A 26,777-nucleotide genomic window follows, 5' to 3' on the forward strand; every position below is an offset into this window, starting at 1 on the left:
CCCATTTTGTATGAGATGAACTCAAAGATCTAAAACTTTTTCCACATACACAATATCACCATTTCCCTCAAATATTGTTCACAAACCAGTCTAAATCTGTGACAGTGAGTACTTCTCCTTTGCTGAGATAATCCATCCCACCTCACAGGTGTGCCATATCAAGATGCTGATTAGACACCATGATTAGTGCACAGGTGTGCCTTAGACTGCCCACAATAAAAGGCCACTCTGAAAGGTGCAGTTTTATCACACAGCACAATGCCACAGATGTCTCAAGATTTGAGGGAGCGTGCAGTTGGCATGCTGACAGCAGGAATGTCAACCAGAGCTGTTGCTCGTGTATTGAATGTTCATTTCTCTACCATAAGCCGTCTCCAAAGGCGTTTCAGAGAAATTGGCAGTACATCCAACCAGCCTCACAACTGCAGACCACGTGTAACCACACCAGCCCAGGACCTCCACATCCAGCATGTTCACCTCCAAGTTCGTCTGAGACCAGCCACTCGGACAGCTGCTGGAACAATCGGTTTGCATAACCAAAGAATTTCTGCACAAACTGTCAGAAACCGTCTCAGGGAAGCTCATCTGCATGCTCGTTGTCCTCATCGGGGTCTCGACCTGACTCCAGTTCGTAGTCGGAACTTCACACAGCCATTGAAGAGGAGTGGACCAACATTCCACAGGCCACAATTGACAACCTGATCAACTCTATGTGAAGGAGATGTGTTGCACTGCATGAGGCAAATGGTGGTCACACCAGATACTGACTGGTATCCCCCCCCCCCCCCCAATAAAACAAAACTGCACCTTTCAGAGTGGCCTTTTATTGTGGACAGTCTAAGGCACACCTGTGCACTAATCATGGTGTCTAATCAGCATCTTGATATGGCACACCTGTGAGGTGGGATGGATTATCTCAGCAAAGGAGAAGTGCTCACTATCACAGATTTAGACTGGTTTGTGAACAATATTTGAGGGAAATGGTGATATTGTGTATGTGGAAAAAGTTTTAGATCTTTGAGTTCATCTCATACAAAATGGTAGCAAAACCAAAAGTGTTGCGTTTATATTTTTGTTGAGTATATATATATATGTATATATATATATATATATATATGTATACAATTTGTGAGTAATTTCAGAGACTGATTTTGATAATACACTTACTTTTGATATAGAATACATTGATTTTTTTATTTGGATTTGAAATACTTTGTGGCTAATTGGACAGACATCGATCTTGTATTAATTTAAACATTATCCTTATGGTTATGTTGCATGTACCTTTATGACTACTAGTACTTTCAAATTGCTTTTTGTCCTGTTTGTTTTGTGACATTTGTTTAATAGTTTTATACAAAGAAATTAATACACACACACACACACACACACACACACACACACACACACACACACACACACACACACACACACACACTGGTCATATAATTAGAATATCATGAAAACATTTTCCTCTACTTGCACCCACCTTGTGTGTTTTCTTAAGAGCTGACGTAACGTGAATTTCTCCTCTGTGAGATCAATAAAGTTTTTTTTAATCTAAAAAGTTGATTTATTTCAGTAATTCCATTCAAAAAGTGAAACTTGTATATTATATTCATTCATTACACACAGACTGATATATTTCAAATGTTTATTTCTTTTAATTTTGATGATTATATAACTGACAACTAATGAAAATCCCAAATTTAGTATCTCAGAAAATTAGAATATTACTTAAGACCAATACAAAAAAAGGTTTTTTTTTTCGAAATGTTGGCCAGCTGAAAAGTATGAACGTAAACAGCACTCAATATATAGTTGGGGCTCCTTTTGCGTGAATTACTGCAGCAGTGTGGCGTGGCACGGAGTCGATCAGTCTGTGGCACTGCTTAGGTGGTACAACCCCTGGCAAAAATTATGGAATCACCGGCCTTGGAGGATGTTCATTCAGTTGTTTAATTTTGTAGAAAAAAAGCAGATCACAGACATGACACAAAACTAAAGTAATTTCAAATGACAACTTTCTGGCTTTAAGAAACACTATAAGAAATCAAGAAAAAAAGACTGTGGCAGTCAGTAACGGTTACTTTTTTAGACCAAGCAGAGGAAAAAAATATGGAATCACTCAATTCTGAGGAAAAAATTATGGAATCACCCTGTAAATTTTCATCCCCCAAATTAACTCCTGCATCAAATCAGATCTGCTCATTGACATTGACCCTATGTGTCTTTTTGCAAGGAATGTTTTTGCAGTTTTTGCTCTATGGCAAGATGCATTATCATCTTGAAAAATGATTTCATCATCCCCAAACATCCTTTCAATTGTCCAAAATATCAACATAAACTTGTGCATTTATTGATGATGTAATGACAGCCATCTCCCCAGTGCCTTTACCTGACATGCAGCCCCATATCATCAATGACTGTGGAAATTTACATGTTCTCTTCAGGCAGTCATCTTTATAAATCTCATTGGAACGGCACCAAACAAAAGTTCCAGCATCATCACCTTGCCCAATGCAGATTCGAGATTCATCACTGAATATGACTTTCATCCAGTCATCCACAGTCCACAATTGCTTTTCCTTAGCCCATTGTAACCTTGTTTTTTTCTGTTTAGGTGTTAATGATGCCTTTCGTTTAGCTTTTCTGTATGTAAATCCCATTTCCTTTAGGCGGTTTCTTACAGTTCGGTCACAGACGTTGACTCCAGTTTCCTCCCATTCGTTCATTTGTTTTGTTGTACATTTTTCGATTTTTGAGACATATTGCTTTAAGTTTTCTGTCTTGACGCTTTGATGTCTTCCTTGGTCTACCAGTATGTTTGCCTTTAACAACCTTCCCATGTTGTTTGTATTTGGTCCAGAGTTTAGACACAGCTGACTGTGAACAACCAACATCTTTTGCAACATTGCGTGATGATTTACTCTCTTTTAAGAGTTTGATAATCCTCTCCTTTGTTTCAATTGACATCTCTTGTGTTGGAGCCATGATTCATGTCAGTCCACTTGGTGCAACAGCTCTCCAAGGTGTGTTCACTCCTTTTTAGATGCAGACTAACGAGCAGATCTGATATGATGCAGGTGTTAGTTTTGGGGATGAAAATTTACAGGGTGATTCCATAATTTTTTCCTCAGAATTGAGTGATTCCATATTTTTTTCCTCTGCTTGGTCTAAAAAAGTAACCGTTACTGACTGCCACAATCTTTTTTTCTTGATTTCTTATAGTGTTTCTTAAAGCCAGAAAGTTGCCATTTGAAATGACTTTAGTTTTGTGTCATGTCTGTGATCTGCTTTTTTTCTACAAAATTAAACAACTGAATGAACATCCTCCGAGGCCGGTGATTCCATAATTTTTGCCAGGGGTTGTATGAGAGGCCAGGTTGCTCTGATAGCGGCCTTCATCTCTTCTGCATTGTTGGGTCTGGTGTGTCGCATCTTCCTCTTCACAGTACCCCATAGATTTTCTATGGGGTTAAGGTGAGGCGAGTTTGCTGGCCAATTAAGAACAGGGATACCATGGTCCTTAAACCAGGTACTGGTAGTTTTGGCACTGTGTGCAGGTGCCAAGTCCTGTTGGAAAATGAAATCTGTATCTCCATAAAGTTGGTCAGCAGCAGGAAGCATGAAGTGCTCTACAACTTCATGGTAGACGGCTGCGTTTACCTTGGACCTCGGAAAACACAGTGGACCAACACAAGCAGATGAATAAGACCTTATTGATTTCACAGTGGAGAAATTCACATGTTACGTCAGCTCTTAAAAAAACACACACCATGAGTGCGAGCAGAGGAAAATGTGCATCAAACAGCGTGTGCAAAGATAATGGCACCCCAAACCATCACTGACTGTGGAAACGATACACCAAGCAACGTGGATTCTGTGCCTCTCCTCTCCTCCTTCAGACTCTGAGACCTTGATTTCCAAAGGAAATGCAAAATTTACTTTCATCAGCGAACATAACTTTTTGACCATTCAGCAGCAGTCCAGTCCTTTTTGTCTTTAGCCCAGGCGAGACGTCAAGTCAGCAGTCTTCCTCATGATTGTGTAGCCCACAGAACTAGACTGAGAGACCAGTTAAAGGCCTTTGCAGGTGTTTTGAGTTCATTAGCTGATTAGAGTTTTCACAATCTTCAAATTTTCTGAGATACTGTAATAATTTGAAATAAAACACTGTAGTAAGTAAAGTTGGGGTACAGATTGTAACCATGTTTGAGACCATCTAAAATTTTAGCATTAAGCAGAACTGTCACCTGACAGTTCTTTTTATAATGGGCCCATATTTATGTTTGAGGTGGAAATAAGTTTATTTACGTAAACATAATGTGTATGTCAGTGTCACCTTGACAGTGACAAACAAAATAGAGGCTTGCAACCTGTAAACACTGATTAAAAGAACTGCTGAAAAATGGATGAACTCAAACATTAAAAGCCAAGTTATGACAGTTAGTTTGCATTCATAAACATAGTCATTAAAAGTGTCATTATTAGTTATGATCAGTTGGCAATATTTTTCTTATAAGAAAATTTAATTATTTTGGAATTTAATGTTAAAAAAGTGTCTCTTTTTCAGTCCTCAAGTAATGTACAGGTGCATCTAAAATAAATAAATAAAATTAAATATTGTGAAGAGTATGAGAAAGACTACACTGAAATACTGTGGTATTTATACTGAACGAGTTACGCAAAAATTTTTTAATTAACTATTCTAATATGTCCTGGCAGTGGAACTGGAGTCTGTGGTGGAGGTGTGGAGAGGAGGATGTTGAGGAAACTGCTCATCATCCATGGCGACACCTCCCACTCCCTGCATGCCACACTGACGTCCTGTCAGAGCACCTTCAGTTATAGACTGAGGCCACCTAGGTGCACCACAGAACACCACAGGAGGTCCTTCCTACCTTTGGCAATCAGACTGTATAACTGCTCCCCCTTCTGCAGGATGAATACATAACGATCAGTGTTTTTCAGTTACTCGAGCTATGTGCAATACTGTCAACATCTTGTGCAAGTGTCTTCAGTCATTTTGCATAAACATGTTGTACTCACTGTTCTCTCTGTTTAAAAAAAAAAAAAAAAAGAAGCAATGTTTACCGTTTCGTCATTCTGGCAAAACAATTTCCTTCAGAGTTGTGGGCACATTTTGAAACATTTTAGTTTATATGTAACACATCTAGAATATTACATTGTTACATTCTGAAGTACCTGACAAAAAAATTGGACTTTATCATTGTCTAGTTTCCTGAGATTCACTTGTAAAAGCACAATGTCCAGCAAAAACTGGAGTGTTAAAAACTCATATTATGAAGTTGATTACATAATAAAATGTTATTTGCACATGTTAATCCTTGCAGTGTTTGGGTTGTTTTCCAGATTTGACCACTTCAGTGTCGATTCAACTTCTTGCAAGAGTAATTTTGTCATTGTCCATGTGCTGAGTGAGAAGTGAAAACAAGGCATTTTCATTATGCCCATAGCACATTTTGCAGTGTTAAGTCGATTTGATTTTGAGCGGGACCAAACATCTTTGAGGAACACTGATAGAGTGGAACAACTCTGGTGCTACAACAGCAGTGTGGTCTCACAATCAGAATGTTGTAGGTTCAAACCCAATATGAAGTAAATTCAGAAAGATGTTTGAATGTCCTGATAAATAACTCACAAATTAAGTAAAGAAAAAAAAAACCTGTTTCCACTTGTAGGTAGCACTTTGAGAGTGAGGACGCAATTAAGGAGTGAAGATTTTAAGACTGTCAAGTGTATTAATTTTGAACCAGTGAGACATAATACAACCCCAAGTAAAAAAAAAAAAGATATGGAAAAATGCTAATTAAAAAATATTCAGTGATCCTTACATTTATTTTGGCATATTTCATTGCAGAAAGGATGAACCCAAGATATTTTTTTTGTTTGGTCAACTTCATTTCATTTGTAAATATACATCCATTCCTGCATTTAAGGACTGCAACAAACTGCAAAAAAGTTGGGACAGGGACAGTTTATACTAAATATAAGGACTAAATAATCACCTTTCCAGCCACTTTTTCTTGAGATAAGTCAGGGGATGAATACATGAACATTTCCAAGGCATTGAACATATCTTGGACTTCTTACAGTACCTTGGAAAAGTATTTGACCCCTTGGTATTTCATGCATTTTGATTTGTTTATGCCATTTCAAATACAAAAAGTAAATAAGGCTTCTCAGTAGAAAAATTCTAAAGTTATCTTACTCAAACTCAAACCAAATCTCTACAACTTGATATAAATGAATTAAAAACATGAAGGCCAAGATGATAGGTTGCATAAGTAATGGTACGCTTTGGTAAAATACCTGTAAATAATCTGTTTTATTGCCCGTTTTCTTCAGACAAGTCAGGGGATGGATACATGAACATTTCAAAATCACTGAGTATGTCTTGGACTTTATTTACATCAGCTACGAAGAAATTGTGCATAGTGCATGTTTTGTATCCCCAGTTATACAGCTTCATGCTAAGTGGTGCAGAGGAGGATTTTCTTTCACCAAAACATCAAACCTTGGCTTGCATATCAAATGTGCCTTCTGGCAAATTGTAGCTGGACTTTCAGGTCTTCTTTTTAAGAAATTCCTGCTCTATACCACTTGATCAATTCAACAATTTCTCCAATCACAGCCACAGGAGCCTAAAACGTCTGGGTTGTCTGGGTGTCTTGGTGGCTTTCCTCACTCTTCTCCTTCTTGCACAAAAAAAAAAATCTTTCTCTATACCACTTCATCATGAAGCCGTATAACTGATGCAAAAACTTGCACTATGCTAATTTCTCCAGTTGCAGCTACAGAAACCTATAACTTGCTCAGGGTTGTCTGAGTGTCTTGGTGGCTTTCCTCACTCTTATGCCTTCTTGCACAGTCACTCAGTTTTTGAGAACTGTCTACTCCACACAGATTTACCACGGAGTGCCATACTGTTTGTATTTCTTCATAACTGATGGAAATAAAGTTCAAGACATTCAGTGACTTGAAAATGTTCATGTATCCATCCCCTGACCTGTATGAAGAAAACTGTCAGTTTAACTGATTATTTAAAGGTATTATACCAAAGGGGCTGATTACTTATGCAACCATCATCTTGGCTTTTATATTTTTAATTAATTTATATCAAATTTCAGAGATTTGCTTTAATTCTGAGTTTAAGAAATATAATTTTAGAATTTTTTATACTGAGAAGCCTGATTGACTTTTTGTATTTGAAATGGTAATAACAAATTAAAATATATGAAATACCAAGGGGCTGAATATTTTTGCAAGCCACTGCACATCAATCATTAAATCTATGTCAAGTGGGCAGTCCCCAAAATTTGAGAGACCATGCTGGAAGGAGACTAGTGAGGGAAGCCCACAAGACACCCAGGCAACTTATGGGCTTCTGCGGCTGTGACTGGAGAAACTGTGTATAGTGCTACTTTTGGCTCTTGCTTCACCAATTATACAGCTTCATGATTAAGCGGTGTAGAGGCAGATTTTCTCAAAAAGAACATGCAAAATTTCAGCTGCAGTTTTCCAAAAGCACATGGGAAACCTGAGCCTAGATTTGATCTGTTTTCTTGTTTGACAATCCCCTACTCTACCCCAACATGAAGCTCTGCATGGAGACGGAACAGTCACATGTGGCACCACTTTTTAAATTTGCATTTTCCATATTGTCACAACATTTTCAGTGTAGAGGTTGTAGAATGTCAAGAACTGTATTAATTTTAACACTAAGCAAGGTGAATTAAAATGAAGTATTTTGCTGTGCAGGAAACATCTATGAGTTTTTACTTTATTGTAGGCCTGCAACTCGTTATATTTCTCAGTCAATATTTTTTAATATCAATCAATTTAGTCTATGAAATGACTCCAGAAATCCTGCAGAAATGGCCATCTTTTTCTTAGAGCCCAAATCAATGTCATGGGCTTGCTCATTTCTATCTGAACAAGTCCAAAGTACATAAAACAACAGCAACAACACAACTAAGTTAACACCAAAATTACTTGTTTCAATCTGTGACCAGTGATTTCCACAGTATTTTCTCAGGATGTATCCACATTTATCAGTTTTGCAACAGAGATTTTGTCACTTTGTGCAGGTTTATAAAGTTAGGGAATGTTCAAACATCCATCTACTAACAGACAACACAATTCTATGGAAGGTGTGACTTTATTGACGTGTGACCCTCCCTCACCTGTACCCATAAATCTATTTTCAGTGATATATATATATATATATATATATATATGTGCACATATTCTGGCCCCTCCCACAATCAAGCAGGCAGTTACAAGATTGAAGCTGTTCGGGTGCATAGTGAGACAGTCACATACAGAGATACTGTCACAGGAAGAGAAAATAGAAAACAAAACAAACTTAAAAATATATATCATATCATATAAGAACAATACACACCACAGGTAAATCCTCCAGGGGAAAAAAAGCCATGACTGCAACATCAACTATACAGGCATACAAAGACAATACTAAGAGAGAGAAAAGAGGATTCTAAGACTCAGTTAATTTCTTCGTTTGTCTCTACCTGTAAAAATACACAAGTTACCTCAATTGGGAAACGAGATCTCCGAGGTTTGTCCATGTGTGTGTCTCCGTCTGCATGCACAACCCTCCAGCTCCAAGCTTTGTTTCACGACGGGATAAAATGTTTGCGATGCCCTCTACTCCAAAAATCACAACGGTTGGCATCACTAATAGGGGTGTCTGCTCTTGTAATCGATCACCTTGTACTCTATGTAGCGTGCATGTATGGATGCCAGCAAGCTATCCTGAGAATACTTAGACTTATTTTGATCAAACTTTGCAAGTACATTGGACGTATTGATGGGAGGAAGTAATCTGAACTTGGTTAAGCTTGGACAATGATCAAAGTCAGAGGTCAAGTTCAAACATTCAGCCCTGTGCTGGAAAATGTAATTTCTTTAGAAATTTCTTCAGATATTCTTGATGGTGAACTTGACTGTCTAAACATTTTCCTTACATGCTTGATTTAATTTAACCAGGTTAGTCCCGTTGAGATTGAGATTTATTTTAATTATCAAGTTTCCAATTCACCTAACCTGTATGTCTTTAAATGTGGGAGGAAACCGGAGCACCCGGAGGAAACCCACACAAACAAGGGGAGAACATGTTGACTCCACACAGAAAGATCACAGGTGGGAATCGAACCCATGCCCTTCTTGCTGCAAGGCTAAAGTGCTAACCACTAAACCACCGTGCTTAGTTCTTTGAAATGTGCATCACTTCTAAGTTTAGATTCAGAAAAATTTGGAGAAATAACATGATCGAAAGTTATCTTTGCTGGAGTATGTTTTAATCTTTACAAACCCACAAACATAATGTTTAGTGGTCAGGGAGTGTGTAACATAATAACCCAAAGACAATTTCGATATTTTCAGCGTTTCAGGCAACACAGTGTTTGATTGGATATTAGCAGCTGTTTGGTTTGTTTACAACTCGGACCTGTTCCTGTTTTGATGAATCAGACCAGCAAAGCCAACAGCAACTCACAGTAAACTGTACATCATCAGCCAGTTTGCAGTGAAAATACTGTTTGGAGTAATGTTGCAAACAACAGTTTGTTCATGAGTTTGTGGCATGCCATCGCACGCTGTCACAGTATGAAACAAAAAGCTTCCATCATACATTCAGCTGTTTAATATGTTTAAATTTTCCTAAGTGTTTTTCTCATCTCCCTGTTGAAGGAAAGCAATTTGTTCAGGCGCTATGACGGGACGTGATCACACTTATGATGACAAGTGCTCAAAATAAGTTCTGTGTTACTTGCATGAGCTGGGGACCTGTGCACGGTCACCATCCTCAACACTTTCTAAGAGTTTGTCTGCAAATATAGCTCACCACCATCAGTCATCACATAACCTGTTTCCTGGGGAAAAACAATTGGAATAAAAACATCTACTCTTATATATATATATATTATGTATATATATTTAAACTGCATATGTATAGTCATTATAACAAAGACCAGAAAGCAAATAATTCATGATCTCTTTTTTTCTCATTTGTTGTTTCGCTATACATTTGAATTGATACAAAGAACCTTCATATACAAGCAATCTATCGAGATGAAAAACAAAACAAACAAACAAAAGAAAGAAAAAAATCTTTTTTTTTTTTTTTTTAAAGAAAATCATCTAAAACTTGACCCTTAATGAATGTAAAGGAAAATAAAAGGGTATGCTGATTTGATGGCTAACCAAAAATATTAAACTTTTGCTCAATTTGACTTTTACTTCCAAAAAATAAAGGAAACACCTGGAAAAAGTTATACATCTTAATCTGAAATAGGTCTGTTGATAATTACAGAGGAAACTGTTGAATCACATTTTCTTTAATGCAAAGTGGCAGATGTGTGACCCTTTCAAAGGAAACGTGATCAAAAAGCGCTCTATAGTACGACCATAGCAGTAGTACACATAGTAGTATTACCTCAGGATTGATTGGAACTAAACAATAAATGGAGTTTGGATGTATGCAAACAAATAGCATTAAGTTATTGGTCAGTAGTATGATCCCCCTAGCTCAGACTCCACAGCGCCTCCTGTTGGCTGCTGTTAGATCTGCATCTGCTCCAGGTATTTGTAGGTGGGGTTTTCATAGCCGTGGTTCTGCATCTTGTTGAGATGGCGTTCCTCTGGGGTTAGCATGGGGTCAACCTGTGAGGGGGACAGAGGACACAAGTGACGATCCACCGGAACAACACAATAAAACGTAAAGCCGACAGACAGCGTGTGTCTGAGGAAAGACATACCTCCACAATACCATGGCTGATGGTCCCATATTGTCTCTTCCTCAGAAGCACCAGGCTGATCACAATCACGGTCGCTATGGCCACCGCGATCACCAGTAAGCCAATCAGTGCACTGCTACCGAAGCTGAAGTCCTCTCCCAGAGGCCGGTAGGACTCCTGACAGGTGGGACAGGTGGGACATGTGAGACGCAGACGGTCAGCAGGTTACATGTAAACAGACAAGCGTGCGCCATATGACAGCACTTTGGATTTTGTAACAATACAAGCTGTTGCTCCCTTATTAATGAAGACGGTGCGCCCGAAACAGGCTTTAAAGGAAGTCTCCAGTTACTTTATAGGAAAATTATTTAAGTAAGTCATTATTTATATTTATATAACAGCTAAGTGGATCCTTGTCATTTGATTGGTGCTTTGTATGTCACATGACATGGATTATTTGTCCAATTTGTGTTGCATTGCATTTAGAATGCAGTTTGGTTCCATTTAGAGTACAAAGTTGGTTATTCCGTTTGGTACCACTGCATTTTGCACACACACACGCACACACACACTTACGCGTGTGAATGCACGCACACACGAGACAAATCCACTGCACTGTCTGGAGGCTGTTAGCAGGAAGTTAGAATTAAAAGCTGGACTAATTTCTGACGTGATTTTTGTTTCTCGCTGCACTGAGGATGTACGAGGTCTGTCCATAAAGTATCGTACCTTTTTATTTTTTTTTAAAACTATATGGATTTGATTCATATGTTTTCACGTCAGACAAGCTTGAACCCTTGTGCGCATGCGTGAGTTTTTTCACGCCTGTTGGTGACGTCATTCGCCTGTGAGCACGCCTTGTGGAAGGAGTGGTCCCGCCCCATCGTCGGATTTTCATTGTCTGGAAATGGCGGAATGATTTGGGTTTTTTTTCCATCAGAATTTTTTCAGAAGCTGTCAGAGACTGGCACCTGGAAACTATTTGAAAAATTTATCTGGCTTTCGGTGAAAATTTTATGGGCTTCACAGAGAATAAGGTCTGTTAGTACAGCTCTAAGGACGCTCAGCGCGCCGTGCTCCGAGCTGCGACGACATGGCACAAGCCACCGGACCATTTCTGAGCTGATGGCTCTGTGGATACGAGACCGTTGTGTGCTCTTTCTCTGGTTATCACAAGAGCTGGACATCAGCCATTTTCCGGCAGATTTCACTTTTAACAAGAGATTTTGTCATGGAAAGCCGCGCAGAGGCTTCGCGCGTCACGACCGATTCGCTTTGGAAGCGAGACAAAAGAACACCTTCGTTTCGGCGTGTCAGAGGACAAGTTTGGACGTCTGTCTCGGCTTTCAATGCTTACCAGTCCAGTAAGTATCAGTGAAATTGTGGAGAGCTGGACATGTCCAAACTTGTCCTCTGACACGTCATGGGATTGCTCATTTCTATCTGAACAAGTCCAAAGTACATAAAACAACAGCAACAACACAACTAAGTTAACACCAAAATTACTTGTTTCAATCTGTGACCAGTGATTTCCACAGTATTTTCTCAGGATGTATCCACATTTATCAGTTTTGCAACAGAGATTTTGTCACTTTGTGCAGGTTTATAAAGTTAGGGAATGTTCAAACATCCATCTACTAACAGACAACACAATTCTATGGAAGGTGTGACTTTATTGACGTATGACCCTCCCTCACCTGTACCCATAAATCTCTGACATGCCGAAACGGAGGTGTAAGATACTTTATGGACAGACCTCGTACAGTCTTTTTTTGTAGTACACGTTCACACAAGCACCGACCCGGTTGTGTGAGCGCGCACATATGCGCGGGACAAAGACACAAGCGAGACGATGATATGATTGAGCTAACTGACAGCGCTAATTCTTGTAACACATGCGCACACACACACACACACACACACACACACACACACACACACACACACACACACACACACACACACACACACACACACACACACACACACACTCCACTCTGCTGTAAGCCGTCTGGATGCATGAAGAACTATTCAGATGAAAAGCTGATGTGATTTTTGGCTGGACTGAGGAACTACACAAAGTCTTTTTTTTTTTTAAATGGAAGTCTGAAGTCAGTGCACTGTATCACTGGACTACACATCACAATTTGGACTTTAGCAGCGGCGGAACACCAAAATGTAAGTCCCCTTTCTGTTGTTTATAAATTAATAAAATATCAAATGACAAGGATCTATTTTAGCCGTTATATAAAACAAATAATGAATGTTTTTACATTCTTCGCCTCGCCTCGTTGAATGGCGTGTTCCAGCATTCACCTAATGAAATATTCGTAACAATGAACTCATAAACATTCATTATTTGTATACTAAGAAAAATATAAATGCAACAGACTTGGTTTTGCTTCCACTTATTAAAAAAATGTCGTGTACATGTTAGTATGTATTTCATGTTTTCAAAATAGGTGTTTCTCTTAAAGGGTTTTTGTCGACCTTTTACAGTCACTGTTTACATAGTTTACATACACCTTGGCTAAAAAATGGCTGCCCAGATGACATTTTATCATTTTGAGCATGTTAAATCAGTTAGAATGGCTACTTTATTTACCCAAAGCAATAAAATGGATTAATGTGATTATTAACCCACAGATGACACGGTAAAACCTCTTCTAAAGTTAGTTTTAAGCAGAAACTAGGCTGTTTTAAGCAAAAATGATGCAAAATTCCATGACGCTCTGAAAGTCCGATGCGCTGTGAACGCATCAGTTAACAGCTCATTTAGCCGCGGCACTCTCATCACTTCTGCCGCCTTTTATGATGAAAAAAAGGCTGAATTTATGTGGAAATGATTGTTGCACAAAAGCTTCAGATATCTGTCGCTGAAATAGATGATGACTGGTGTGCAGTTTGAAGCAGAAACGAGGTGTTAATCTGTGAACCGCGTCATCAAGGGGGATCGATTTTTAGGGGGACCGTTCGGTCTGCGACACCAGCAGACCAACCAACTGCCTTGCCGAATGCTGGTTCCTGACACATCTGGGACATTTTGTGTCACAAATTGTGTCCTAATTGCTGTCATAATGGTGATCACAGTAGGCGGGTTCAACCTTTAAAGGTCTGACAAAACCTCAGGATTACAACTAAGGTGCTGATGCAGGAGCGGGAGGCATCGAGATGAAAAGTGACATTATCCACGTGTATAATCGTTATCTCAAGGTGGAAGACCTTAAAATCTAAACCAAAAAGCCAGAACAAAGGCTGAGGCTGTTTTTTAAATGACAGCATGCCCACTGTGGAACATCGAATCATGGTATTTCACCTTCCGGATCGAGACCCACCTCTCTTTTATTCTGGTGCAAGACAGATTGGAATGCATTGATTAGATTCTTGAGGATATAAATCTGTCAGGTTTCCACTTAATTTATATTTTCTCACTCTACCCGTCAGAATATCAGTTTTAGAGATGAACTGACTGAAGATAAGGTGATGAAGGAGATGATGGAGGAAAATGTAAATGTTAAATTCCACTGGAGCATGAACTCAACATTCTCTTATTTCACAGCACCACAGTGAATCTGGGACAAAAAGACTTTCTGTGACATGACTGACTTGAGACCAGTGTATACACATGCATGAAATGTCTTTGTGGAAGACTGTCAAATCTTTGTCCGTTTGGTAGAAAATAAACAAACAAACAGTCACCTGCACGTCTTCACAACATGTCCTGGCACATATGACACAAACTAATCATATGTGGCCAGCGGGGAGTTATTTACTGCTCATTCTCACACATAAACCGAGCACACTCAGTTTGTGTGGCTTCACATTCATGACCTGGGATTTCCATGTGGACATTCAGATACATTCACAGAACAAACATGCACCCATGCAGAAATAATCAAAACCACTTTAGCCTGAACAGAAAGCTTTAGAACACAAGAGAGGGCATTTGGAAATCTGCTCCATCAAGGTCTTTCTTTTTATAGAGCATCAGCTGCAGAGCTGGTCTCTCTCCTCCACCGTTCGGCTTATGTACACTACGGACAGCTAGAGTTGCCCAGAGAGCCCAGTAGAGGGCGCTGCTATACTCACCAGCTCATCATCATGCATAACGCTGACTCTCTCTGCACTGTAAACCACTTCTTTAACATCCAGAGACTCATCAATCACCTGTCAACACAGACAGGGAGCCCAGGTTACACTTACCACAGTGTGTGTGTGTGTGTGTGCGCGCATGTGTGTGTGTGTGTGTGTGAGAGAGAGAGAGAAACGGGGACAGATGGACAGGCAGTGAGACAGTGTGCAGTGAAGTAAACTGTAAGGATTGTCTGTGTTCAGGCGATGATGCACTTGGATCCGTCTCGTACAAACTGGAAGGAATTTTTTCAAGCATCAACAACAGTTTTCCATCTGGACACAAAGGAGGCACTTTTCCACCACAGGGACTAGACCAAGAGTTCTGTCCTACCTGCCATCCAGGGACTAGTTAAGAGTTGTAAAATATCCCACTACTGACCATTTAGGAATTACAACCATTTTTATATCCAGTCCCTCCATTTTCAAAGCCCATATGTAAAGCCCCATTAAAAAAAAAAAGTTTTTTATCACCGTCCGCATGCCAAAATCAGCCTGCATCAATTTATTTTTTATTTCCACAAATTTTATTGACGGCGTTACAGCTGGTGCAAGAACCGGCACATCCGCTAGGTAGCGTGTATGCTTTGGGTGAAGATCGCCGAAGTTTACAGAACTGGTGTCAGGGGCTCAACACTCTCCTAGACTGAGCACTCTCTATACTAGTCTGTGGATGCGTAAACCCGGTGTTGCAGTGTGATCTGTCCCATTATGTCAGAGTGTTAGCAGGGATTGTGTCTCTTCACTGGCTTTCTGTCCCTGTGAGATCAGATTTTAAGGTTCTGTTACTAACCTATAATATTTTTCACAGACTAGCCCCTCCCTACTTAGCTGACCTAATTAAACCCTATGTACCGGCCCGGCTCTGCGTTCTCAGGGTGCAGGACTACTCTGTGTCCCTGCGGAGAATTAAAAAGTCTGCAAGTCACAGAGCTTTCTCTTACCGTGCCCCTGTTCTGTGGAATGATCTCCCCGTGTCAATAAAACAGTCAGATTCTGTGGAGACTTTCAAGTCCAGACTTAATACACACTTATTTTCCCTTTCGTATGGCTAGCATACTGGCATAGTATGTTACTACCCTTTTAAATTCATTTTATTAGTAAACAGAGCGGGCTGCAGCCTCAACTTTATCTAAAGTCTGGGTCTTTTAGTGAAGCTTAGGGCTAGTGGCCGGAGATCACCTTAGTATTTCTTCTGTTTTTCTTGTTGCTTAATGCTGATAAATTATACTATATTTATTTCTTTCAGCTGCCTGATTCTGTTTTTTCTCTATGTTTAAGGTTCGCCTCCATCCAGAGGTGGGAGCAGGTTTCTTCTTCTGCAAGCCTCCCGTCCTGTGCACCAACATGGACTCCCAAAATTTCCTGTATGGTCAATTGTGTCAGTAGCATGGCCCAAGCAGACCCTTTTGAGTCTGGTCTGCTTGAGGTTTCTTCCTCAAATCATCAGACTGAGTTTTTTTCTTACCACTGTCACCTGTGTGCTTGCACTAGGGGTTAGTAAGGTTAGACCTTACATGTGTGAAGCGCCTTGAGACAACTTTGTTGTGATTTGGTGCTATATAAATGAAAAATAATTTAAATTAAATTAATAAATTAAATTAGATGGTTAATAGTCATATTATTCCCTTTGTTCGGTATTATTCCCTTTGTTCGGTAGAGAGTCAGACTCAGATGTGCTGCTGTCGCACACTGATCAGTCCCCCGTCTTTTATTATGAATTATTGATGATTTTTTGGGGAAATGATTGTTATACAAAAGCTTCAAAGATCTGTTGCTGAAATTGATGACTGTAGTGCAGTTGTAAGCAGAAATGAGGCAATAATCTGTAAATCGCTGCTGACACGACAAAATAACGGGGGTGGGTGGGTGGTGGTGTTCAGTCTAGGAGAGTGCTAATCCCTGATCCCTGACACTGGACCTGGAACTTACCGCTTGTTGTTATTGGCAACCACAGACGCAAGCACGATGCAGTTTATCGTGATACAGATTGTCAACAAAGCCAAGAAGCTGAAGCCATGGTACGGCGTGAGCACCCCCCCCCCGAGGCGACCATGAGTGATATTTACAGACAGTATGCATGTGGTATGTTGGGCAGTGGAGGTAGCTTGAACACTAAGTACAACGGTTGCATGGTGAGTTTTTCCGTGTTCACTTCTTCTATGGTGACTCTTTACTGCCAAAAAGCACTCGCGCTCCGTAGTTCCGGCTGCTTGGTCCGGCCCGCGAGTTTTTTTCCCGTAGGATACTTCTGGCATTATGTACATATTTTTGTGGATTTTAATCAAATACTATTGCAGAGCAGTGAGGCTGGTTTTGTCATAGTTATAAATGAAACTTCCCCTCAAGAGAGAGGTTTCATTTCCCAGGTTCAAAATGTTACTGTATTGTTTGTTCTCTGTTTCTAAGAAAGAAACAAAAACAAAAAAGGCCCTCCATCACTTTTTTCTGATGTCAAGGAGGATAAACTAATGTTTTTTTATGGGGCCTAACTCTACAAATTAAATATAAGGAATATTGTTCAACTAAATCATCAGTTTTCCAGCCAGTTTTCTTTAGACAAGTCAGGGGATGGATACATGAACATTCCCAAGTGAGTGAATATGTCTGATTTAGTTTGCATCAAGCTTTAAGACATACAGACAGTATGACTGGAACAGAAAGCATTATGTGGTTGTGAGTGGAGACTCTGGGCTGAATGCAGCGTATGTGGTTGTGAGTGGAGACTCTGGGCTGAATGCAGCATTTGTCTGTTACATTATGCATTATGCCTACTCTCTCAGTCACATCTTCATGGTGGAGTGGCACAGAGAAAGACTAACACAAGACAACTGATCAAAGCCAGGTTAAAGTCTCCCATGTGCTTTCTGAGAAACTGCAGCTGAAATTTCACATCTTAGGTCCACCATGCACTGCATCAAAGAAGCCTATGAGTAACTGCTTCAGAGTTGTCATGGGTTTCTTGGTGGCTTCCCTCACTCTTTCTTGCACAGTCACTCACTTTTTGAGAACTGCCTGATCCAGACAGATTTTACCATGCAGTACGGTACTATTTGTAACACCCTGCAATTTTGCAAGTTCTCCCACTTAGAAATCACGGAGGGGTCTGAAATTTTCATCTTAGGTGCATGTCCACTGTGAGAGACATAATCTAAAAAAAAAAAATCCGGAAATCACAATGTATGATTTTTTTAAAATAATTTATTTGTATGTTACTGCTGCAAATAAGTATTTGAACACCTACCAACCAGCAAAAATTGTGGCTCACACAGACCTGTTAAGACCTTTAAGAAGCCCTCTTATTCTGCACTTTTTACCTGTATTAACTGCACCTGTTTGAACTTGTTACCTGTATAAAAGACATCTGTTCACACACTCAATCAATCACACTCCAACCTGTCCACCACAGCCAAGACCAAAGAGCTGTCTAAGGACACCAGGGACAAAACTGTAGACCTGCACAAGGCTGGGATGGACTACAGGACAACAGGCAAGCAGCTTGGTAGAAGACAACAACTGTTATGATTATTTATTAGAAAGTGGAAGAAACACAAGATGACTGTCAATCTCCCTCGGTCTGGGATTCCATGCAAGATCTGACTTTGTGGGGTAAGGATGATTCTGAGAAAGCTCAGAACTACACAGGAGGACCTGGTCAATGACCTGAAGAGAGCTGGGACCACAGTCACAAAGATTACATTAGTAATACATGATGCTGTCATGGTTTAAAATCCTGCAGGGCAGCAAGGTCCCCCTGCTCAAGCCAGCACATGTCCAGGCCCGTTTGAAGTTCACCATTGACCATCTGGATGATCCAGAGGAGGCATGGGAGAAGGTCATGTGGTCAGATGAGACCAGAATAGAGCTTTTTGGAATCAACTCCACTTACCATGTTTAGAGGATGAGAACAACCCCAAGAAAACCATCCCAACCATGAAGCATGGGGGTGGAAACATCATACTCTGGGGTGCGCTTCTGCAAAGGGGACAGGACAACTGCATCGCATTGAAGGGAGGATGGATGGGGTCATGTATTGCGAGATTTTGGCAAACAACCTCCTTCCCTCAGTAAGAGCAGTGAAGATGGGTCATGGCTGGGTCTTCCAGCATGACAATGACCCCAAACACACAGCCAGGGCAACTAAGGAGGGGCTCCATAAGAAGCATTTCAAGGTCCTGGAGTGGCCTGGCCAGTCTCCAGACCTGAACTCAGTAGAAAATCTTTGGAAGGAGCTGAAACTCCAAACCTGAAACATTTGGAGAAGATCTGTATGGAGGAGTGGACCAAAATCCCTGCTGCAGTGTGTGAAAACCTGATGAAAAACTACGGGAAACGTTTGACCTCTGTAATTGCAAACAAAGGCTACTGTACCAAATATTAACATTGATTTTCACAGGTGTTCAAATACTTATTTGCAGCAGTAACATACAAATAAATTATTAAAAAAATCATACATCGTGATTTCTGGATTGTTTTTTTTAGATTATGTCTCTCACAGTGGACATGCACCGAAGATGAAAATTTCAGACCCCTCCATGATTTTTAAGTGGGATAACTTGCAAAATCGCAGGGTGTTCAAATACTTATTTTCCTCACTGTAAATGAACTCCAAGACATATTTAATAACTTGGAAATGTTCATGTATCCATCCCCTGACTTGTCTCAAGAAAATTACAGTTAGTGTGTACCATTACTTACGTGTGTCTGAAAATGGAGGGACTGGTATAATGGCAGCAACACACTACAAAAAATATTACAAACACATAATTGGCATGCCAGCACTGGTCTGATGGTGTCTAATTTGTAATGTTACATTTCTGTTTTTTTTTTACCAAACATATTCAGGGACCTATGGTTCTCTTTATATGCTGAATTATGATCACTATTTTTATCCCAGCTGGCTGTCTCCAGTGGCGCCATATCCTTGTGGTTGAGTATTATTATTTCTGCTGCATGCTGGCATTTTCAGAACTGGTTTGATTCCCCATATTGGATCCTCTGCACATGAGAACTGACCACATATTTTTCTAATTAAACCATGTCAATAACATTCATTATCAGTTCATATATATATATATATATATATGTCCACATCAAGTGTCTGTTAGTATGTGACTGGTGCACACCTGAATGAGCTAATCAGCTGGTGCCCAAGCAGGGCAAGATGGAAAATGTGTAGGTTAGGTGGTACTTGAGAATCGGTTTGAGAACCACTGACATAGAAGCAACATTGGCCTGTTAGTCAACCTAAATGGGCTATTCCACAGGGAGTTGTTTTACTACGGACAACCATGATCCAAAAAAGTGCAAAGGTGGGATGAAATATATTATATAATATATAATAATAATAATAATAAATATATATATATATATATATATATATATATATATATATATATATATATATATATATATATATATATAAAAATACATATTCCTCACCCCTCCAGCCAATACTAGCAGCTGGAGGCTTGCCTCCTCAACCCTTGTGCCCTCGACCAAACATGATCAAACTATTTACAGTAGTGTTCAGAATAATAGTAGTGCTATGTGACTAAAAAGATTAATTCAGGTTTTGAGTATATGTCTTATTGTTACATGGGAAACATGGTACCAGTAGATTCAGTAGATTCTCACAAATCCAACAAGACCAAGCATTCATGATATGCACACTCTTAAGGCAATGAAATTGGGCTATTAGTAAAACAGTAGAAAAGGGGGTGTTCACAATAATAGTAGCATCTGCTGTTGACGCTACAAACTCAAAACTACTATGTTCAAACTACGTTTTTAGCAATCCTGTGAATCACTAAACTAGTATTTAGTTGTATAACCACAGTTTTTCATGATTTCTTCACATCTGCGAGGCATTAATCTTGTTGGTTTGGAACCAAGATTTTGCTTGTTTACTAGTGTGCTTGGGGTCATTGTCTTGTTGAAACACACATTTCAAGGGCATGTCGTCTTCAGCATAAGGCAACATGACCTCAAGTATTTTGACATATCCAAACTAATCCACGATACCTGGTATGCGATATATAGGACCAACACCATAGTAGGAGAAACATGCCCATATCATGATGCTTGCACCACCATGCTTCACTGTCTTCACTGTGAACTGTGGCTTGAATTCAGAGTTTGGGGGTCGTCTCACAAACTGTCTGTGGCTGTTGGACCCAAAAAGAACAATTTTACTCTCATCAGTCCACAAAATATTCCTCCATTTCTCTTTAGGCAAGTTGATATGTTCTTTGGCAAATTGTAACCTCTTCTGCACGTCTTTTATTTAACAGAGGGACTTTGCGGGAGATTCTTGCAAATAAATTAGCTTCACACAGGCGTCTTCTAACTGTCACAGCACTTACAGGTAACTCAGACTGTCTTTGATCATCCTGGAGCTCATCAATGGGTGAACCTTTGCCATTCTGGTTATTGTTCTATCCATCTTGATGGTTGTTTTCCGTTTTCTTCTACGCGTCTCTGTTTTTTTGTCCATTTTAAAGCATTGGAGATCATTGTAGATGAACAGCCTATAATTTTTTGCACCTGCGTATAAGTTTTCCCCTCTCCAATCAACTTTTCAATCAAACTGCACTGTTCTTCTGAACAATGTCTTGAACGTCCCATTTTCCTCAGGCTTTCAAAGAGAAAAGCATGTTCAACAGATGCTGGCTTCATCCTTAAATAGGGGACACCTGATTCACACCTGTTTGTTCCACAAAATTGACAAACTCACTGACTAAATGCCACACTACTATTATTGTGAACACCCCCTTTTCTACTTTTTTTTTTACTAATAGCCCAATTTCATAGCCTTAAGAGTGTGCATATCATGAATGCTTGGTCTAGTTGGATTTGTGAGAATCTACTGAATCTACTGGTACCTTGTTTCCCATGTAACAATAAGAAATATACTCAAAACCTGGATTAATCTTTTTAGTCACATAGCACTACTATTATTCTGAACACTACTGTAACTTTGAACAAAAACCACAACAAACGTTCATCAAGCCTGCTTCAGCTTCACATTTTTACCCGATGGAGCAAGATCAAAAATGTTTCAAGTCATAGTCACTACGAATACCCCGTTTAAAGGAGTTTCAAACATAATTGAAGCTCTTAAGGCTACGAATACCTGGAAGTTACTGCACACTATCAACGATTTTGAGAATCTGGATCAAATGTTTGAACATTTCAAACATTTGATTGTGATTTCAAATCTGGTGCCGGTGATGGCTGTAACTACTACGTACACCAAGTTTGTTCAAGACAGACAAAGATGGATCAACAAGCTACTATGATGCTTTAGAACATGCCCCAATTTGCTATTTGGGATTAAACAGGAAGTAACAGCGCTCTGTGGAACAGCCCCATATTAAACCTAAATAAAATCGCACAAAAACTTCAGTTTTTCTTTCCCCAATTTTATTTAAGTTGTTTGACATTCCTTAAGGAGACTACTCATGTGTCTGTGTCCATGTAATGAAGATGCTGTTGAAGACCAAGCAGGTTGTTCTTTTCACACCTGATGATTTATTTGGTCTGGACCAGGTACCAAAACATAAAGTATATCAATCAATCAATCAACTTTTTTCTTGTATAGCGCCAAATCACAACAAACAGTTGCCCCAAGGCGCTCCACATTGCAAGGCAAGGCCATACAATAATTATGAAACACAGTCTACGTCTAAAGCAACATAACCAAGGGATGGTCCAGGGTCACCCGATCCAGCCCTAACTATAAGCCTTAGCGAAAAGGAAAGTTTTAAGCCTAATCTTAAAAGTAGAGAGGGTATCTGTCTCCCTGATCTGAATTGGGAGCTGGTTCCACAGGAGAGGAGCCTGAAAGCTGAAGGCTCTGCCTCCCATTCTACTCTTACAAACCCTAGGAACTACAAGTAAGCCCGCAGTCTGAGAGCGAAGCGCTCTAATGGGGTAATATGGTACTATGAGGTCCCTAAGATAAGATGGGACCTGATTATTCAAAACCTTATAAGTAAGAAGAAGAATTTTAAATTCTATTCTAGCATTAACAGGAAGCCAATGAAGGGAGGCCAACACGGGTGAGATATGCTCTCTCCTGCTAGTCCCCGTCAGTACTCTAGCTGCAGCATTCTGAACCAACTGAAGGCTTTTTAGGGAACTTTTAGGACAACCTGATAATAATGAATTACAATAGTCCAGCCTAGAGGAAACAAATGCATGAATTAGTTTTTCAGCATCACTCTGAGACAAGACCTTTCTGATTTTAGAGATATTGCGTAAATGCAAAAAGGCAGTCCTACATATTTGTTTAATATGCGCTTTGAATGACATATCCTGATCAAAAATAACTCCAAGATTTCTCACAGTATTACTAGAGATCAGGGAAATGCCATCCAGAGTAACGATCTGGTTAGACACCATGCTTCTAAGATTTGTGGGGCCAAGTACAATAACTTCAGTTTTATCTGAGTTTAAAAGCAGGAAATTAGAGGTCATCCATGTCTTTATGTCTGTAAGACAATCCTGCAGTTTAGCTAATTGGTGCGTATCCTCTGGCTTCATGGATAGATAAAGCTGGGTATCATCTGCGTAACAATGAAAATTTAAGCAATACCGTCTAATAATACTGCCCAAGGGAAGCATGTATAAAGTGAATAAAATTGGTCCTAGCACAGAACCTTGTGGAACTCCATAATTAACTTTAGTCTGTGAAGAAGATTCCCCATTTACATGAACAAACTGTAATCTATTAGACAAATATGATTCAAACCACCGCAGCGCAATGCCTTTAATACCTATGACATGCTCTCATCTCTGTAATAAAATTTTATGGTCAACAGCATCAAAAGCAGCACTGAGGTCCAACAGAACAAGCACAGAGATAAGTCCACTGTCCGAAGCCATAAGAAGATCATTTGTAACCTTCACTAATGCTGTTTCTGTACTATGATGAATTCTAAAACCTGACTGAAACTCTTCAAATAGACCATTCCTCTGCAGGTGATCAGTTAGCTGTTTTACAACTACCCTCTCAAGAATCTTTGAGAGAAAAGGAAGGTTGGAGATTGGCCTATAATTAGCTAAGATAGCTGGGTCAAGTGATGGCTTTTTAAGTAATGGTTTAATTACTGCCACCTTAAAGGCCTGTGGTACATAACCAACTAACAAAGATAGATTGATCATATTTAAGATTGAAGCATTAAATAATGGTAGGACATCATGTGCAGAATTCATATTTAGTTGAAGTATTTGGTCTGTGGGTTCCGTTTGGATTCTCACTGCTAATGAACACCTTCAGGGGTCTGGTGGGACAGAACTGAGACCACCTCCTCTTGTGGCTCCCACCTGAGTGTGATGACACCTGCCCAAACCAAATGCACCAAAGGGGAAAATGAACCATGGCGCTTTTTTAAACGACAAAGGTTATGTGTCAGGTTCAGTCTGTCACTAAAATCAACATCTCTTTAAAAAAAAAAGCACAGCTACAGAAAGATCACTGCAGGAAGTCTTCAAGAAAGCTGGTTTTGCTGTATTTTCATATTGCCATTAATTAACTGTACAATACATTTACAATCACAAGATTATGAGTTTTACCCAAAGCCATCAAATACGTATGGCCACTGGGTATTGCAAAGGCTTTTTGTCTCTCCATCCCTCAGTCCGTCTGTCTGTCTGTGCTCAGCATAAGTCCAGTCTTACTCTTGCCAGACTCTTGAAGTTCACAAGAAAAATTCTTAGGACATAGACCTTGGACAAGTTCAAAGATGGTTAACCTTGATGTATTTTAAGAGGTTTAAAAAGTCACATTCTGTTTCAATCTGATCCGTTTTGTGTTTGAGTGACACAGGTGACAGCCAATCAGAGTAGAGCTGCACCGTGATGTCAGTTGCTGGTCTCTTCAAAACCACTTTGTTTTGTGTGTTTATATACGTTTCTCATATATTATGTAAAAGCTAGCAAGACATAATAAACACTTCTAAAACTGAAAATGCTGTTTTTGTAACCTGATAACACCTGTGGAAGGATTTACAAACCATTTCGTGGATGTTAGCGTGGTGACGTCACAGGCTGCTAGCTAGGTGGAAACTGTTTCATTTGTGTGTAAATATAATCTCTTTGTCATATATTATGTAAAAGCTAGCAAGACATAAACACTTCTAAAACTGAAAATGCTGGTTTTGTAACCTGATAACACCTGTGGAAGGATTTACAAACCATTTAGTGGATGTCAGCGTGGTGACGTCACAGGCTGCTAGCTAGGTGGAAACTGTTTCTGTTTGTGTGTAAATATAACCTCTGTCATATATTATGTAAAAGCTAGCAATAAATAAACAGTTCTAAAACTGAAAATGCTGCTTTTGGAACATAATAACACCATTGGAGTGATTTATAAGACATTTAGTGGATATTACCACGCATGCTAACTTTCACTAACGGTAACGTCCGCTTACTCAAAGCTAACTTGCTATGGGTTAAATTTGTCTTATTAAGACCTCCAAATATTCTTTGATTTGTACAACTTCTGCTCTTGTCAAAAGCTCATGTAAACATACATGCAAAGGCTCCTGCAAACACAATTAAAACCTAAATATTGTTTTTGATTGATTTATACTGAACATGTACAAACTGTATGTAAGATAATAGGATCTTAATAATTAAACAACTGCAAATTATGAAGAACACAATGCTCATACGGCCGAGGGTATTTTAGCACTGCGTTATTTTTAATCTAATTGCATGCACCACACAACATAACAAAGATACAGATCTATGGAAAGGTTTGGGCACCCCTGATCATTTTCATGATTTTCCTTTCTAAATCATTGGTTGTCTGGATCAGAAATTCCAGTTAAATATATACAATATATAAAATGACAAGTGTGTCCAAATTTATGCAACTGCTCAATTTTGTTTAAATAATTATTGCACACTTTCTGTAAGTACTAGAAACTTCATTTCACTTCTCAAGTATCAGTGTGTTCGTCTGCTATATGATATATTTAACTGAAATTGCTGATCCAGTCAACCAATGATTTATAAAGGAAAATCATGAAAATTATCAGGGGTGCCCAAACTTTTGCATACAACTGTAAATAATATATTTTAGACGTTATTTTAAATGCACGCATTGGTATCTGTGTCCATATCAATGGTTCCAGTCAGATTGGAGACCACAAATCCCTGATCAGTGCGTCCTTACTCTTGTTACGAGGGCCGTCCTTGTGGTGGAAAAGCAGCATGTCAGAATCTCTTTCTAAACAGCCATTTATCACCGAGAGCTGTAATCTGAAGAAGCACTGCAAGTGACGGTGAGTGTGTTCAGGAGGCAGAAACAAAACTGGCCGTTTGTAGAGACAGAGCATTCCAGAGTCCTTGTCTTGTGAAAAATATTCTGAATGGAGACATTTTGAGTGAGAGGGTTTTAACCTCAGATTGCTCCGTCTTAGAAAACTACCAATTCCAAAACGAACAAACAAATAAACAACAAACCGTGCACACTGTCAATACTTGCACCACTCATGTACATGCACACGCATCCAGCTTTGCAGCTGGCGGTGGATTAGCATGCGAAACACAGCACGCATTCTGCAGGCAAGCGTCATTTGAAAATCCATGAAGCGAAGTAATGTGTCTGGCAAAGAAGAAGAGTGGCATGCGATGACTGCTGAACAGCATGTCGCGCTGATGTGTTTGCAGAGGCCAAAGTAGAGCAGTCAATTAGTGCAAGGAAGCTGTAACTATGACAACATAGTTACCGGTATCTGAGTCACTAAAAACTGAACTTAAGAATAAGCAGTGTGCGCACATAATCTTCAGCACAGATAACTCAGCCTGACCTAAAGTGTCAGGAGTTTTCTGCTCTCAGTTCACCCACGG

General features: G+C 39.5%; 1 protein-coding gene across 5 annotated transcripts in view; it reads right to left on the reverse strand.

Annotated features, from left to right (window-relative positions):
- Window positions 1–10,270: 10,270 nt before the first annotated feature.
- Window positions 10,271–26,777, reverse strand: part of aplp2 (amyloid beta (A4) precursor-like protein 2) — a 230,237-nt gene continuing 213,730 nt past the window's right edge. For 3 of the 5 annotated variants that reach the window (XM_034168526.1, XM_034168522.1, XM_034168521.1), the window contains 3 exons: window positions 14,874–14,951; window positions 10,806–10,961; window positions 10,271–10,710 (listed from right to left, as the gene is read on the reverse strand). In XM_034168526.1, the coding sequence (XP_034024417.1) occupies window positions 10,609–10,710; window positions 10,806–10,961; window positions 14,874–14,951 (336 nt within the window). In that variant the 3' untranslated portion in view covers window positions 10,271–10,608. The remainder of the gene's footprint in view (window positions 10,711–10,805; window positions 10,962–14,873; window positions 14,952–26,777) is intronic. The other 2 variants (XM_034168523.1, XM_034168525.1) reach the window with 1 other exon arrangement.

The sequence above is a fragment of the Thalassophryne amazonica genome, chromosome 4 (assembly GCF_902500255.1).
Source record: "Thalassophryne amazonica chromosome 4, fThaAma1.1, whole genome shotgun sequence".
Classification (NCBI taxonomy): Eukaryota; Metazoa; Chordata; class Actinopteri; order Batrachoidiformes; family Batrachoididae; genus Thalassophryne; species Thalassophryne amazonica.